This window comes from Pan troglodytes, chromosome 15, assembly GCF_028858775.2.
Source record: "Pan troglodytes isolate AG18354 chromosome 15, NHGRI_mPanTro3-v2.0_pri, whole genome shotgun sequence".
Taxonomy (NCBI): Eukaryota; Metazoa; Chordata; class Mammalia; order Primates; family Hominidae; genus Pan; species Pan troglodytes.
Genome location: NC_072413.2, coordinates 72,145,966 through 72,163,065, shown reverse-complemented (window position 1 = coordinate 72,163,065; position 17,100 = coordinate 72,145,966). Strand labels below are relative to the sequence as shown.

Sequence of the window (17,100 nt, the reverse complement as noted above, 5' to 3'; positions counted from 1 at the left end):
CTTTTCAGAATGTTGCTGCTCACAGCTAACAGATGCTTTACAGGATGGTATTTGGAATGGCAAAGGAAAAGGGAAAAAATATCTGTAGGCAAATAATAAACAATTACTTACTGTAAAAATAGTCTCTAAAGACTTAGAACACTCCTAACACTGTCCCTACTTAGTCAATCAGCCATGCTTTTCTAGATCACAGAAATCTACTGTTCATCCAGATGTCTTTTTTGGAAATAAATGATGGGCCTATGATGAGAAGCAATTTGCTTTCCTTAAAATGAAATGCTTTCTTTAAAAGGGCATATTCTGGTCCAGAGCAGGTAAACTATCAATGAGTGATAGCAGTAGCAGTAATGAGTACTTCCTCTTTTCTAGTTCTTGAACATGGTTGAAAAGGAACCCACACTAAGGGATTTAGAAGATGGCAGATAAATACTTGTTTTCAATCTATCATGTGTAACCAGAAGCCTGCAAGCAAACAGGTTTTGAACCCCTAGTTCAAAGACACTGAAGAACTAGATGTGCAGGAGACAGCTATACCTTGAGAAGCTTTGAATTTAGTAGGGCAATAAGATATGTACTCAGAGTCAGGCGTAGTGGCTCACGCCTATAATCCCAGCACTTTGGGAGGCCGAGGCGGGAGGATCACTTGAGGCCAGGAGTTCGAGACCAGCCTGGCCAACATGGCAAAAACCTGTCTCTACTAAAAATACAAAAATTAGCTGGGCGTGGTGGCATGCGCCTGTAATCCCAGCTACTAGGGTGGCTGAGGCAGAGAATCGCTTGAACCCGGGAGGCAGAGGTTGCAATGAGCCAAAATTGCACCACTGCACTCCAGCCTGGGCAACAGAGTGAGACTCTGTCTCAAAAAGAAAAAGTACTCAGACCACTTAAATATAAGGCAGAGTGTGGTAAGAGTCACAGGGATGATATGGGTAAATGCTATAGGAATGTAGGGGAAGGACCATTTCCAGCTGGATCATCAGGAGATTATAGGAAGCATAGGTTTGCTAGATGCAAAAGGGATCCAAGACCTTCTAGGAACTCAAAGGCAGGAGCAAAGGCACTCAAGTGAGAAACTGGGAACTGTTCAGAGTAACTGCAACAGAGACTTCATATATAGGAGAGGAAGAAAACGAAACGGAAGGGTTGCTTAGGATTACATGTAGAGAGTCTTAAAATGCCGGGTCAAGAGATTGAGACTTTATTAGTAGACACGGGAAGGTATTAAAGGTTTCTAAATACTACTTTCGGGTGTTGGGCAGTGATAGGATAGAATGGAAGGCAGGAGACCAAGTAGATGACTGTAAAGCCCCCAACTATCCATTAAGTATATTAAGGGGGAAAACAGTAGATTATTTATCATTACAGTTGTACTTTCTGGGGAGGTCTGTGCTTTAAATATCCAACTCGGCCCTCTGAGGAAAAATTCACCCTCCTGTAAAAGGGACATATTTATTATGAAGACACAAAAACCATCACATACAAAGTACAATACTCTAACATCCTGAAATACATATACACACATACTGTACATAAATTTATATTATCAATATAAAAATACATCATTAACATTTCTAAGGATGACAAATACTAAACCAATAAATATCGCAATTCTAAAACATCTACTTACATTAAGTGCTGGTGAATAGGATGACGGTAAAAGAAAGAGGACAAAGCGGACCAGAAAACCAACTACCTGGCTTCCAGTTACAGACTTGAGTTGGTTTGGGGGAGGTATCCCAATCAATTTCCCCAAACACTGAAAAGTGCCTGATGTCATCAACTCTCAAAAACAGAGCAAAGGAAGAATTTGACATTATGGCACTATTTTTTGGCCACATGCGCGCGCGCGCGCGCGCACACACACACACACACACACACTCTTCAACCGCATTTAGTGAGATACAGAAATATCAATCGATAATAAGTTTAAATTAAAATCAAAGCCCCTACAACCTAACCTTCTATGTAGCACCCCAGCAGAATGTTTTACTTCTCATACTCATCTTTCCTATCTTGCGTTAAGTCTTTTTTCCTTTCAATAAGTAAAACTACATTGATGGTCAAATGAGAGAAAAATCCAGCATGAATTCTAGCATGAGAACAAGGCACAAATGTCAGAAAAGGTTTAATGGATCAACTGTTAAACTGAAGAGTGCCATGCCCTAGCAAACACTCACGACTCAAAACCATAACTTTTCTTGTGTCCAAACACCATCAGACTATTGCCACAGGGATATTCTTTTTTTTTTTTTTTTTTTTCTGAGACAGAGTCTCTGTTGCCCAGGCTGGAGTGCAGTGGCATAATTTCGGCTCACTGCAACCTCCACCTCCCGAATTCAAGTGATTCTCGTGCCTCAGGCCCCCAAGTAGCTGGGACTATAGGCATGCACCATCACGCCCAGCTAATTTTTGTATTTTTAGTAGAGACAGGGTTTCACCATGTTGGCCAGGCTGGTCTCGAACTCCTGACTTCAAGTGATCTGCCCACCTCAGCCTGCCAAAGTGCTGGGATTACAGGCATGAGCCGCCTGGCCAGGATATTCTTTTTTATTTATTTATTTATTTTGAGACAGAGTCTCGCTCTGTCGCCCAGGCTGGAGTGCAGTGGCACGATCTTGGCTCACTGCAACCTCTGCCTCCTGGGTTCAAGCGATTCTCCTGCCTCAGCCTCCCGAGTAGCTGGGACTACAGGCGCGTGCCACCACGCCCAGCTAATTTTTGTATTTTTAGTAGAGACGAGGTTTCACCATGTTGGCCAGGATGGTCTCGATCTTTTGACCTATGATCCACCTGCCTCGGCCTCCCAAAGTGCTGGGATTACAGGCGTGAGCCACCATGCCCGGCCCCAGGATATTCTTTTGTGCAAAGTTTAGGAAACTCCATGCACTTCTCAAAACATCAGATGCTGGGGACTGGCTTATACAAGAAATATGGAGAACACATATAATAGATTTTAGCCATGGGCTAGATTTTCAGATTTTAACAGAGACAGATAAGTGGTGAAGAACTCCATGAAAGTTGTATTTAAGTCAGAAGATTCTCTTTCGTGTGTGTGTGTTTCTATTATATAGATGAACTATCTCATATGTGCTGTCAGAGGGGACAATCCCACCATCCCATAGCATGTTACTTTAAGGTCAATTAGGGCTTCTAGCTTTCAACCAAATGGGAACTCCTATAAACCATCCCGTTTCTCTTGTCTTTCAGGCTATACTGACTTTCTTGCTTGAAGCTGTAACAGATTAATTAGAACTCAAAAGTCCTTTCTGTCACCTTCACATTGGTCTTTAGACAACCTTGGATGGGCCTTTCACTATACAAGCTAATTCCAGGAGGGACTCAGGGATCCCTCTGCCCGAAGTCAGAACTGGAAGGTGGGGCTGGGAAGTAAGGAATGAAAAGCAAATGGGACTATCATAAGAGGTATAGAAGTTTTAAAAAACAGATATACATTTCGAGAAGATTCTGGTTTCTTCAGCTGGGGATTCTGGGAACTTAGTATATACTGGAGAGTTCACAGGTCAGGCTGCATGGTCTGGTCCAGAATCTACCTGGTCTCTGGTCTCACATCATAAACACTTTCTAAGAGATCAAGAACAATTCAAAAGAACCCATCCAATCAACATGTCACAACTGACTGCCATGACTGAGTCAAATCAACCGTAAGATCCTGGTGCTCCTGAATCACTTCCAGAAATGAGAAAGCAGGACTTCGACCTTTAAGAATGATATGCCCTCAGCTGTTACCAATATCCGAGGTTAAGAAGGTTCAAGTCTGAAAGTTGATTGAGTAACTGCAATGATCCTTGGGTAGAGCAGATTCTTCTCTTGCTGCTGAATGTCCTCAGACGTGTAGAGTGCCAGGAGCAGGGGAGAGGGCAGTCCTGGAGGTACACCCTCTGGCCTCTCCCAAGCAAGCAGTGAGGTGTGCATTGTTAGAGGTGCACCGGGAAGGGAGCTTGGTTTCGGACCCCAGGACATCCTGTCCGCAAGCAGCTGCTACTTCTTGGGCTTCTCTAGAATATTGAGGAATTTCCCCCGTGTCATCTCTCTGGCTGGAATCACAAAGCAAACAAATGATCAATGAAAACCTAAAATCGGAAAAAAGAATCATAGAAAGATTTAATTTAAAAATGCAGATTGATTTAAATTATATATCAAGTTGCTATCACAACAGATTCAATCATCACCAACTAACCTAAAAGGTGGTAAAAACAAACCACTATAGACAACTAAAACTGTACAAAGCTATTCTGAAGTTGGCAATTGATATACATGCCAAATGATTGGGAAAGATTTTATCATCCACCTTTAAACAAATCACCAGGGGATTCCCCCAAAACCTATCTCTGTCTCTAGAATCTAACCTAATACTCATGTTCACTATCTCAGGGGGTTTGCTCTTGAAGCCTAAAATCCAACCAAGATTAGTCTTCTCTGGGTTGCTGGTCTCTGGACATTTATAATCTCAAATCAAAATTAGAGATCATTTACCCTATCTCTCAGCAGTGTTAGTCCCTGGATACTGTAATATAACAGGGTTTATATTCCCTCAGTGCAGTTCATCTGTGGATGGTGTCATAAAGTAGGGTTTATAGAGCTTTGGTCTTCTTTCCCTTGGCATTGTCAGTCCTTAGCTATTTAATATAGCCAGCCAAGGTTTATGTGTCTTTCTCCGGCTTTCAGCACCATCAATCTTTGAATGCTATAGTTACAAGTGGGTTTATACAGCTACTTTCCTACATGTAAGGCTCCAAAATGAAAGTTAAACATTTCTCAATTACATGGGCTACTCCAGAGGTCTCCCATTTTAGATCTCAGAAAGCATACGTAGTGTACCTTCCTCATCCTCATCCTGCAAGGCCATGTTTTCAGATTTCTTAAATGGATTTAACAGTGCAGAAAGTTTCTGATCGCTGATGGCTGGCTCTGGAAGCCAGGCCTTCTGGAACCATGCAGTAGGCACAGGGTAGGCTGTGTGGTCTCCCAAGAACAATCTCCGTCCTGGCCAAAGAAGTGAGGTGGCTAGGGAGGTACTCTCAGGAATGAGAAGGACCTTCACCCTGGCCTCCTTGTTGCCTTTCCCAAGTCCAGAGCCAATGGAGCTAGATGAATGGCCTCCAGCTCCCCTCTGCCCCAATTTAAGTTTAACAGTTTCTTGTTTTCTTGTACAATGAAGAAATAAAACACACAACCTCTGGGACCACAGGGAGGCTTTTGTAACTTCAGTCTATACATTCCCCATCTTTCACTAGTTCCTGTGCCCCAACAAAGGGAAAGGAAATTCCATTAACTAGGCATAGAAGCCCAGTGTTGGGTCTTGCCTCATGTGCTCACAACCCCAACCCAGACCAAATCAAACAGACCATTCCTTCCTTCATGGATTTACAGCAAATCCTGTACAAGAAAGTTCCCATAAGACTTGCATGCAATTACTTGCTTATATAGTTGTCTTCCTCCACTAGAATGTAAAAACTGAAGGCAGAGACTGTTAAGAGCTTTGGTCTTCTCTCCCTTGGCAAAAGATCCACAATCAGATCCAAACTCCAGAGCACATGCCCTCCTGTTCACTTGTCATCAGAGATGTTAACATTTCTGATTAATTCATATAGCCCTTATTTTATTCCTCATTTCTTTATCCTTGCTCTGCTGCACTGCGAAGATTCTTAGCGACCTGCTACAGACTCAGCAGACCTAGTGTCTGCTGAGTAAGTGTTGACTGGATAAATTATAATACACCAAAGAACTAGAACCAAGTAGAAATGCAAAAAATGTTAGTTTCCTTCCTTTCCATTAACAAATATGACTAGTTAGTGGCCCTCAGTGCTCCATTCTCTACATGATGGGAGTCTTTTTAAATGTGCCTTGCTTATTTGGCAAGAAAATCATTTCCCTTAATGCAAATAATGCCAAGTTCATGGAGAGACTGGGGTCAAGGACTAACTACTCTAGAGAAAATCCAATCAAGTACTGTCTTGCCCATAGGAGGTAGCATGGGCTTCTTGCAGAGAACACAGGATTTGAACTCAGTTTAAGTTCCAGCTCTAGCACTTAGCAGCAGGGTGACACCTTGGGCTGGGCAGATCTCTGAGCCTCAGTCTCTTCATTTGTAACGGAGAGCATGTTAATACCCTACTTTTCTCTTGGATATTAGCAATGAACATGCTTGGTATAGTGCTAATCATTAACACAACATTTTCCAGAGGGGGGGTAAGTTCTCTCGCACTTAGTATTTTCTGAGTGAGTGAATGAATGAATGAATGAATGAACTGCACAAAGGGAGGCTAGCAAACAAAACTCCGTTCCTTGGAATCTTTTCCCTCAGCTTGAAGGAAAAGAAATTTACTTATACTTTTGGGCAGATTGGGTCTCACTTATTTCTACTAGATGGGTTATCTGTCTACTCTCAAGTTTAAACATGTAACTAATGATCCTGCAACATGGCTAGAAGCAGGAGCTCTGGAAACCAGACACGGTCAATACAAAAGTCTTCTGGAGAGAACAGAGCCTTGTTCCAAAAATCCTGGGCCTGGAGCACTGCATTGCTCTAACCAATGATTTCTGCCTGCTGACCTTCAGACTCACCAACTCCTTACTGTTTTTCCCCAAATGGGAAAATGACCAATATTTTAAGACTTAGAATTTTAAAAGATCCACACAATTTAAGGGGTCAAAAGGGTTTAAAAGGAAAAATAAATAGATATTCTGAAGTCTCTCAGTGGCAAGCTCTCCTTGAATTTAACCAATCCTTTTTAACAACCCTTTTTCTACTCAATCATTCCTCCCCCTTCAACCTAATCCAAGTACACAGAGCTGCAGGAAACCACTGTAAAGGTAGAAGTAATTCAAAAGACATCATCTCCTACATGGGAGGAGAGAAAGTTTTCCTACTCGCCAGTCCCATATAGGAGATATACGAATGTATGACACAGCCGCTCCCTAAAAGAGGGCTGTGCCCTATAAATCAGATGCTAAGCACCAACCCCTTTTTGTGCACAGAGAAATTGCTGTGGGTCAGGGGCTGCTCCAGAGCACGTGCCCTCCTGTTCACTTGTCATCAGAGATGTTAACATTTCTGATTAATTCATATAGCCCTTATTTTATTCCTCATTTCTTTATCCTTGCTCTGCTGCAGTGCGAAGATTCTTACCAACCTGCTACAGTAATCACCGCCCGCTAACCGCACCCCCCCAAACCTAGTGAGATTGTTTAGTGATGCCAACTGCGCTTTTAATTTGCAAGACATCAGACACAGAGGTAATTTATACTAACATCTGTTCATTTTTGACTTCTGAAACAAACTTGCACATGCTGCTACAAAATCCCATTAGGAGTAGGGAGACAGCCTTCTGCTACTATTCTGTATTCCTCGTCTACACGCACACACACACACACACACACACACACACACACCTCTTCTAGTAGGGTCTTATAAATAAATGTATTTTACTCTTAGCTTTTTAAGCTCCCATCAGGAATTTCAAATCTCTTTGGGGAAAAATCTTTAGAGATGACTACTGCCTGCTTACAGAGAAGAGAAAGCCATTTCTATTCCCCACTGCCTAGTTCTGTCCCTTCTTCTTCACAATGGTTGTAGCTTGGTATAATTCTAGAATGAATGGCCAGAGTAAGACTACATGTTCTTCAGCTTGGCACTCCCAGTTCCTCCATTTTCTCCTTGTTCTTTGTTCCCCATAATGTATTATATTATATAGAAAACAATTCTAGACACAACAAGATTGGGAGAGAGTATTATATAGAGTCAGTGAAATCTGTCAACTATTTTCTTTTTTTTGAAACAGAGTCTCGCTCTTGTTGCCCAGGTTGGAGTGCAATGTTGCAATCTCAGCTCACTGCAACCTCTGCCTCCCCGGTTCAAGTGATTCTCCTGCCACAGTCTCTCAAGTAGCTGGGATTACAAGCATGCACCACCACACTTAGCTAATTTTTTGTATTTTTGGTAGAGACAGGTTTTCACCATGTTGGCCAGGCTGGTCTCGGACTCCTGACCTCAGTTGATCTGCCCGCCTTGGCCTCCCAAAGTGCTAGGATTATAGGCATGAGCCACCTCGCCCAGCCTGTCAACTATTTTTTTGATTCTGGATTTATTCTCTAAGATTACAAGGTTTCACAGGAAGGCAACACCGCTTCCATTCTAATAACTATGCCAAGAGGGGCCCACTGGTCATCAGCTACTGGTGTATGCCGTGCAGGAGAGAAGCATGACCCCTGTCAAGTCATGATTTATAGGCCCTATTATGTCGTACATAGATCACAAATTGAGAAAGCCACAATTGAAACTGTCACTATAGGGTTAACATGTGAAATGCTGCAGAGTGTGGAGAGAGGACTGGCTACTACACACTGAGAGACAGCAAATGGATAGACTACAATCAACTTTCAGGTTTCCACTGTTTCTGTTATCCCCCACCACTTTCGTAGTTTCTCCAGGGCTATCCAGTTCATGGCAGCTGTAAATACCTGGGTATACTTGGAGAGGTCAGGGCTGAAAGGAGGACTCCACTGTGCCTGCTCTGAAAGTGGTGTGTGGTTTAATATAATCTCTTCTTTAGACTCTCCAATTCCTCCATCCTACATTTAGCCTTGCTTCTGGCTCACTTTCCACAATGACTATCCCCAAACTGCCTTCTCTGCAGTAAATTTTTCTGGTGGCTAGTTGAAAAAGATTCAGTGGTACAGATTGATTTCTCACTGGTGAGGGATGAGGGATTACCAGAGGCACCCTGGTTAACGAGATTGGGTGCAGAACCTCTCTCAAGACCAGCCCTCTCTGCCAGGGCTCTGCACCTTTCCCCAATGACATATGGGTTTTATTACAGAAAGATTGTCCAGGTTATAACTTTGAGGCAATTGCCTGATAAAATTCTGCTCAGCTTTTATGTAGGGAACAATGTAAAGTTTAAGAAACTTTTTAATGAAGTGAAAGAAACTCATAGTTCAGTTTTTCAATTCCAATGCAAACTACTTTAAATATTTCTATGCCTCAACATAATTAAAAATGTTTGTGAAGCGGGGACAAATTACTTTCCACTGGGTTTCTCATATTCAGAAGAGCAATAACAGGTTGCTTTTAGGAGATTGTAATATGAGTGGCCAGGAAACAAAGGAGACAACGTAATATTGTGAAAAGAGCAGGACTTCAGCTCTTACATTGACCCTGGGCCACACAGGCAAATTACCAAGTTATTTTTCTGAGCTCCTTTCCTCATTCATTCAAGGTAGGATTAATACAAAGTCACATAGGCATTCAATAAATGCTAGCTACTGTAAAACTATTTGTTTCATTTCAAACAGGAAGTTTACTTAAGCAATAGGATGCCCGGTGGGAAAACTATCTAAGATTCATTTCTTTTAGAGTAACTTATCCCTACTTAAAGACATATTGCCCTACATGTAACAGCTATGTACAAGAGTTTAAAAACTGGTTGGTTTTAGAATGACACGTGAAAAACACCAAAATTCTCCAATTTAACAAGGTATGGAGGGATTTTTTTTTTTTTATAAGAGACAAGGTCTCGTTCTGTCACCCAGGCTGGAGTGCAGTGGTGCAGCCATAGCTCACTGCAGCCTCAACCTCCTGGACTCAAGTGATCCTCCTGCCTCAGCCTCCTAAGTAGTTGTGACTATAGGCGTGCAACACCTGGCTAATTTTTTTTTTTTTTTTTGTAGAGACAGGATCTTGAACTACTAGCTTCAAGCATGGAAGGATTTTTTGTTATTGATTTTTATTAAATGATGAGGCAAAATAACTTAATGAAGTATAAAGATAAGAGCTGAATGAGCATGCCACTAATGGAGAAAGGGGGCATTGCCACAGAATCAGTATTTATCCCCATCTTATCTCCATCTGATGTTGATCAAAACATATCATTGGCCATTTAGTTTAAAAATAAAAAGGTAATATGCTTGTGCACAAATGCCAGTCACTTTATGCACAGTAAAGGAATGAGAAAGGGGTACACGAAAGGACAAAAAAAACCCTACACTGTTGTAGTCAGGATGGAATTCAATGGAGTTGTAGTTTTCTGAGAATGTATTCCTGGTCTGTGGGAATGGAGTTCTGCAGTAAAGAGCAGGTTCCCTTTGTAGTAGACACCTCCTGTCTGCTGCTGGAACATATCAATTGTATCCTCATTTCCAACTGTGCAGGTGTGTCTGTCTCATTAATTGGCTGCCCATCAAATTGGAATCTGATCTGCCTCATTGATAAACTGTTGTTCACAACGAGCTTTCATTAGTCTACCAAGTGGTGTATGCCTCTTAATCTTAGACTGCACCACTGAACTATCCTACCTCTCCACCTTCAAATTAATATGACCACTGTTGGCTGGGCATGGTGGCTCACGCCTGTAATCCCAGCACTTTGGGAGGCCAAGGCAGGCGGATTACCTGAGGGGTCAGGAGTTCGAGACCAGCCTGGCCAACGTGGTGAAACCTCATCTCTACTAAAAATACAAAAATTAGCTGGGCGTGGTGGCATGTGCCTGTAGTCCCAGCTACTCGGGAGGCTGAGGCAGGAGAATCGCTTGAACCCAGGAGGCAGAGGTTGCAGTGAGCCGAGATCATGCGACTGTAATCCAGCCTGGTCAACAGAGTGAGACTCTGTCTCAAAAAACAAAAAACAAAAACAAAAACAAAAAACAACCACTGTTCTCAGTCTTGCTTCCTTCCTTGGCCTTCTTGTCAGTCATGATAAGCCGTGGAGTCTCCTTAGCTGCTGCTTTACAGGAGGTACCAGATCTACACCAAGTAAGCACATACGTAGCACCAGGAGTGACAAAAGACCTATTTATTTCTAAAAAGATCTTCCAATGCAAGATAAATGGTAACACAAATGACTTGCATCTGTGTGAATGAAAGCATACTGTGGTGTATTAAGCCTGGCTGGAGTAATGTCGGATACTAGGTGGAGCTACCTTCTTTAACTATACCAGTAGATACTTCTAGCCAAAAGGAACACATAAAATCCCAGTTTAGTGGCCGGGCACAGTGGCTCACGCCTGTAATCCCAGCACTTTGGAAGGCCGAGGCGGGCAGATCACGAGGTCAGGAGATCGTGACCATCCTGGCTAACACGGTGAAACTCCATCTCTACTAAAAATACAAAAAAATTAGCCAGGCGTGGTGGTGGGTGCCTGTAGTCCCAGCTACTGGGGAGGCTGAGGCAGGAGAATGGCGTGAACCCGGGAGGCGGAGCTTGCAGTGAGTCGAGATTGCACCACTGCACTCCGGCCTGGACGACAGAGCAAGACTCCATCTCAAAAAAAAAAAAAAAGAAAGAAAGAAAGAAAAAAACCCCAGTTTAGTTTAAATCAATGTGCTAAAGGCTGTTTATTTAATTGGCCTCATAAAAGATGTTTTTACAGAAATGATGCCATTTGTTATAGTTATAGTTTTGACTCTTCTTTAAAAATTACTTTTTTGGTCCCTGAAATCTTGAATGTATTCTATGTTGAATGTATTCTAACAGCTATGACAAAAGGGACCTGCTGATCAGTTATCAGTGTGTGCTGTGCAGAAAAGAAGCATGGAGGGGGTGGTGAAGAGTGGAGGCAGTCACATGGAGCACACACTATGTACTAGATATTAGGAAGATTCAAATAAAGTCAAAGACATGCTTTCCCACAGAAAGAGACTATTCTCAAAGGCAATGCTGCCTTTGAGATGGAGCTAGCTGTTGTTAACAGGTATTCTGGTGGATTGGCAGAGAACAAAAAGAGAGCAATGTGATTTATAATGCTGATTTCTGTCTCGCAGGAATGTGCAATGTTTCCCTGTGGCTCTGGCGCAGAGCTGGTGTACAGCAGAGCAGTTCCAGGGCAGTCTGCCAGACTGACTCTTCACCACACTCCAGCTCAGTGTCAGATCTCCACAGGAAAAGTATCACTAAGTGATCAATAAGTCAAGGACTAAGCACTTTTTAATGCCTCTGATATGAGAGCAGCTGGTGCTGGAGTCACTGTCAAGAGCAGAAGGAGCTGTGAAGAGCACACAGTGTCACTGGATGAGGACGGGTCTTTTGGAGCTTCATCCCATTAGGACACTTGGTGGCCCTCAGCAGGTGGTGTAACTGTAATAAGGTCCACTGATTGTTCTCCGTCAACTCTTGTGGAGAAGTATACACTAGCAACAGTCTTTGGTGTAAATCTTACTTCTCTCTAAAATATATAAAAGTAGCATTTGAAGGTCGGCAGCCTTGAGGCTTTTGCCTAAAGTTCTTTAGGTGGCCAGGCATGGTGGCTCAGATCTATAATCTCAGCACTTTGGGAGGTCAAGGCAGCCAGATCACTTGAGGTCAGGAGTTTGAGACCAGCCTGGGCAGCATGGTGGAACCCCATCTCTAGTAAAAATACAAAAATTAGCTAGGCATGGTGGCACATGCTTGTAATCCCAGCTACTTGGGAGGCTGAAGGGGGAGGATTGCTTGAATCTGGGAGGCGGAGGTTGCAGTGAGCTGAGATCGCACCAGTGTACTCAAGCCTGGGTGACAGGGTAAGACTCTGTCTCAAAAAAAAAAAAAAAAAAAAAAAAGTTATTTAGGCATAATAAAATATTTCAAAAAGGAGACTAAAATACTATATACCTGAGAAAAGAACAGTCTGGATCAAACTATCACAGACTATCAAAATTTTTGTCCTCAGTGTTCTCAAAAAAATCTTTTTGGGAGCACACTTTCTAGATTATCTTTCTATTGGGTATCTTGGCTCTTTATCAGGACTCTTCCAAAAGGGTGCAGTGGCCAAGAACAATGTTCCCTCCAGTGACTGCTGAGAAAGAAAATTTTATTATTTATTTTACTTTATAACTTTAATTTTTTGTAGATATGGGGTCTTGCTATGTTGAACTGGTCTTGAACTCTTGGCCTCAAGCAATCCTCTTGCCTCAGTCTCCCAAAGTGCTGGGATTACAGGCATGAGCCACCATGCCCAGCCTGAGAAAGATAATTTTATATCAAACTTTTTTTCTTCAATTCATAGTAACACCCATTTGCAGACAGTGTTTTATCCAAGAAGTAATATGAAAAAGAAAAGCCAGGACTCAATGTGCAGGTAAACAAATTTGGACAGTTCCAATATGGAAAATAATTTTAATGGCTTTTCATAACAGAAAAAAAGGACAGAAATATCCAACCAACAGATTTATTTTCAGAATATAAAACATCAAGCAGGAACATAAAATATGGGAAGTGTCAGCCATGATGCCTGATGATTGAAGGCAGAAGTAGAAGAATCTTAATTGTCAGGCATTTGAAAAATGTTGCATTCAAGTGAAAGACTGTTTCTCCATCAACTCTCCTTGCTCTGCCCTCTTTTAAGAGCAAAACAAGACTAGATTTCAAATATGTATTCTTATCATCCTTCTTCCTACTAGAAACAAACCAAAACAACAGCAAAAAACCCCCAAAGATCTGTGTTCGAGAAATGAGAGCTAACAACTTCTTAGCTGCACTTTGTTTCCTTTTCTGAGGACCTGACAGGTCTATTTCATAGTTTTACTTGGTTTCCTTTTCAAGGGTACAACTCAATTGAATGAAAGGCAATGAGATCAGAGCAATGAATTAATACTCTGGGGGCTAGAACTTTTATTAAATACTCATAAATTTGTGTAGAACATTCATGCTTCAGGGCCTTTACATAGTAATACATCCTGGTGAAACACTTATTATGACCAAAGGCTAGTAGCTTCACAGACTTAATATCCTCATCCATAAAGTAAGAACAGCAATAATAATCTATCATGTAAGGTTAAGATAGAAGAACAACAACTAGTCAAAGTGACTTGATCAGAACACAAAATATTTTGCCCCAAGTTAGACAGAGTAGCTTATTCATAGGCTAGGTTCCACTCTCAGGAAAATCAGACCAGGATCACAGTATAGATAATTTCAAATGACCTGCATATTCAGACAACTTTCCTGCCCTGTCTATCTGACTTCAAGGGGCTGGCAGCTGGCAACAGCTAACGTCTAGGGATGATGAAGGCCTAGTCTTCTTGACCCCCAGGGCAGGGAAAGGGTTACATCTTCACACTGAGAAGCCAATAAAAACCTCTCTTGATTATAATTTAGATAAGAACCACTGGATTGAATAATAATGTCTGAAACTCCCCTGGCTGTTTCACCTTGAGACGTCCATCACTGGGTTAAACATGATGCTAATTGCATTTGGATTGATTAATTTCTCTCACTCCTGTCTATTCGAATAACGCTTAACAAAATAATCATAGCACCCAGAGCCAAATCTTTCCCGTCAAAGGAATGAAGCCATCAGAACAGGCAGAGATGAAAGAAATGAAGATGACCCGTAATTACTGCTACGGTGATATCATTACCATATTATACAAAATGAGTGTGGGGGAAAACGGGGGTGGAGGGAGGAGGGGCTGAGATTATTTATTTTTTTTAATGGAACCCTACAACCTAAGAATACAGATTTGACATCAAGTGGAACACACAGAAATATAGAACTTTTTAAAAAAAATACAAATCTTCCTCATGAAATTGTAAAATCCAACAAACACTGAGGCCCAAGATACATCAAGTGTCTTGGGCTGTGAGCGGGTATTATTCACGCCACTATTTTTTCATCGCAATAACACTTTGTGTATGACTTGCATCGAGATTTAAGACGCTGTCTTCATACCACAAGCATTCCCATGGTTATTGGAGAATTTTTCTTTAAGCCAGGGAATAATATCATTTTATTTTAATATTGTTAGGGGTGGCCTTGTTTGTAAAATTACAATCTGGGTTTTAACTGCAGCTAGTTCTAGTTTAAAGCACATACAAAAAATCTCTATGAATTTTTGTGTATGGTTCATTGGACAACATTATGGATTTAATTTAAAATACTAGTGAGGACAAATATAATATTTCCCTATAAACTATTTTGTTGTTTAATAGAAACTTTTAATACTTATGACAGAAAACCTATGATCATAAGGGATTTAAATCTACCTTAGGTGTAAATCCATCACGTATTAGTGATCTCAGATGAATTATGTAGGCTCTCCGTGCCTCAGTTCCTTCCTCTGTTAAGTGGGGATTGGTATCTACCTTACTGAGTTATTGTGAGCCTTAAAGATAATACAGTTAAGTGCTCAGTAAGTGCTGGCACAAGAAAAAAATTTTCCCCTAAGATTAACTTTATGGCTATTTACAGAACCCTGCACAATGTTTTTGCTATTACATTTACGAAAGTTAATTCAACCGACACTTGTAAAGTAACGTGCACACAGATGTTAACAAATATTTGTGAAATAAATAAATAGGACACTTAGAAGGCACATAATTTGAAAAGGCTAGAAATACCTGTAACATATTTTTGCTGTGGTATTTCAAAAGTAGAACCATCATTAAATAAAAAAACAATAAAAATGGATAATGAAGTTGTTTTATTTAGCTTGGACAAAAAGGCATATTCCTCTATTTTCTTATACAACAAATATCCCCAAAATAAAGCAAGCATATATATTTTGAATGTGTAATAATCCAGTGATAAACAAGAGCAGTACTTTAAAAGAAAAAAAAAATATGTATTTCTGTCAGGTTAAAATGAGAATCAAAACCATTTACTCTGCTAACTCATTATTTTTTGCTTTCTTTTTGGTTAAGAGAGGCAATGCAATACACTGAAAAAGGTTTTTATCTTATCTGGCATTGGAATTAGACATATTCAAACCCCAGCCCCCATTTCCAAACTTTAAGACCACAAACAAGTAATTTACTTTTCTGAACATTGGTTTTTTCTGTAAAATGGGAATTATAAAATAGACTTTGCAGACTCTTATGAGATTAAATAAGATAATGTATGAAATTCTTTCTTCTTTTTTACTTTTTTTTCTTTTTTGAGATGGAGTCTCACCCCGTCACCCAGGCTGGAGTACAGTGGTGCAATCTTGGCTCACTGCAACCTCTACCTCCCATTCAAGTGATTCTTGTGTCTCAGACTTCAGAGTAGCTCAGACTAAAGGCATGCGCCATAACGCCCGGCTAATATTTGTATTTTCAGGAGAGATGGGGTTTCACCATGTTGGCCAGGCTGGTCTTGAACTCCTGGCCTCCAGTGATGCAACAGCCTTGGCCTCCCAAAGTACTGGGATTACAGGCATGAACCACCATGCCTGGCCAAAAATCTCCTGACCTTGTGATCCGCCTACCTCGGCCTCCCAAAGTGCTAGATTACAGGCGTGAGCCACCGCGCCTGGCCTTCAGGTGCTTTCTTGAATATCAACCTATTTACTTCCTTTACAGCACTTAACAAAATCTGAAATTAACTTTTTGTTCCCCCTGAGACAGGGTCTTGCTCTGTTGCCCAGCCTGGAGAGTAGTGGCACAATCTTGGCTCACTGCAGCCTTGAACTCCTGGGCTCAAGTGATCCACCTGCCTCAGCCTCCCAAAGTGCTGGGATTAAAGGTGTGAGCAACCATGCCTGGCCTTGAAATTAACTTTGTTTATTTACTTTCATGCTCCATGAAGTTCTGCAGAACCTCTTGCTGTATCCCCGGCAATTAGAACAATACCAAGCATATGGTAGGTGATCAACAATCTGTTGAAATAATATATTCATATATGAGGAAAGAGGAACTCTATTTCCTTTTCAGTTTTTTGTTTGTTTGTTTGTTTTTTTGAGACAGAGTCTCACTCTGTCACCCAGGCTGGAGTGCAGTGGCACCATCTTGGCTCACTGCAACCTCCGCCTCCTGGGTTCAAGCGATTCTCCCGCCTCAGCCTTCCCAAGTAGCTGGGATTACAGGTGTGAGCCACCATGCCTGGCTAATTTTTTGTGTTTTTTCGTAGAGATGGGGTTTCATCATGTTGGCGAGGATGGTCTCGAACTCCTGATCTCAAGTGATCCAGCCACCTCGGCTTCCCAAAGTGCTGTGATTACAAGCATGAGCCACTGTGCCCGGCCTCAGTTCTTAATTAAACACTGAGCATCAAATATTTTTGTTTAAGTAAAATTACATATGCATTTTACCCTTTAACCCAGAAATTCCACTTTAGAGTTACTCACATGCCTATTCAGTTCAGTACTATTTGTAATAACTGAAGATGAGAAACAACTCAAATATCCATC

General features: G+C 41.4%; 1 protein-coding gene and 1 pseudogene across 9 annotated transcripts in view; both read right to left on the bottom strand.

Annotated features, from left to right (window-relative positions):
- Positions 1 to 1,435: 1,435 nt before the first annotated feature.
- Positions 1,436 to 17,100, bottom strand: part of LIN52 (lin-52 DREAM MuvB core complex component) — a 118,132-nt gene continuing 102,467 nt past the window's right edge. For 6 of the 9 annotated variants that reach the window (XM_016925751.4, XM_054665700.2, XM_054665699.2 and 3 more), the window contains one exon: positions 1,436 to 4,055. In XM_016925751.4, the coding sequence (XP_016781240.1) occupies positions 4,000 to 4,055 (56 nt within the window). In that variant the 3' untranslated portion in view covers positions 1,436 to 3,999. 9 annotated transcript variants of the gene reach the window in all.
- Positions 9,913 to 10,806, bottom strand: LOC112205389 (small ubiquitin-related modifier 2-like; annotated as a pseudogene).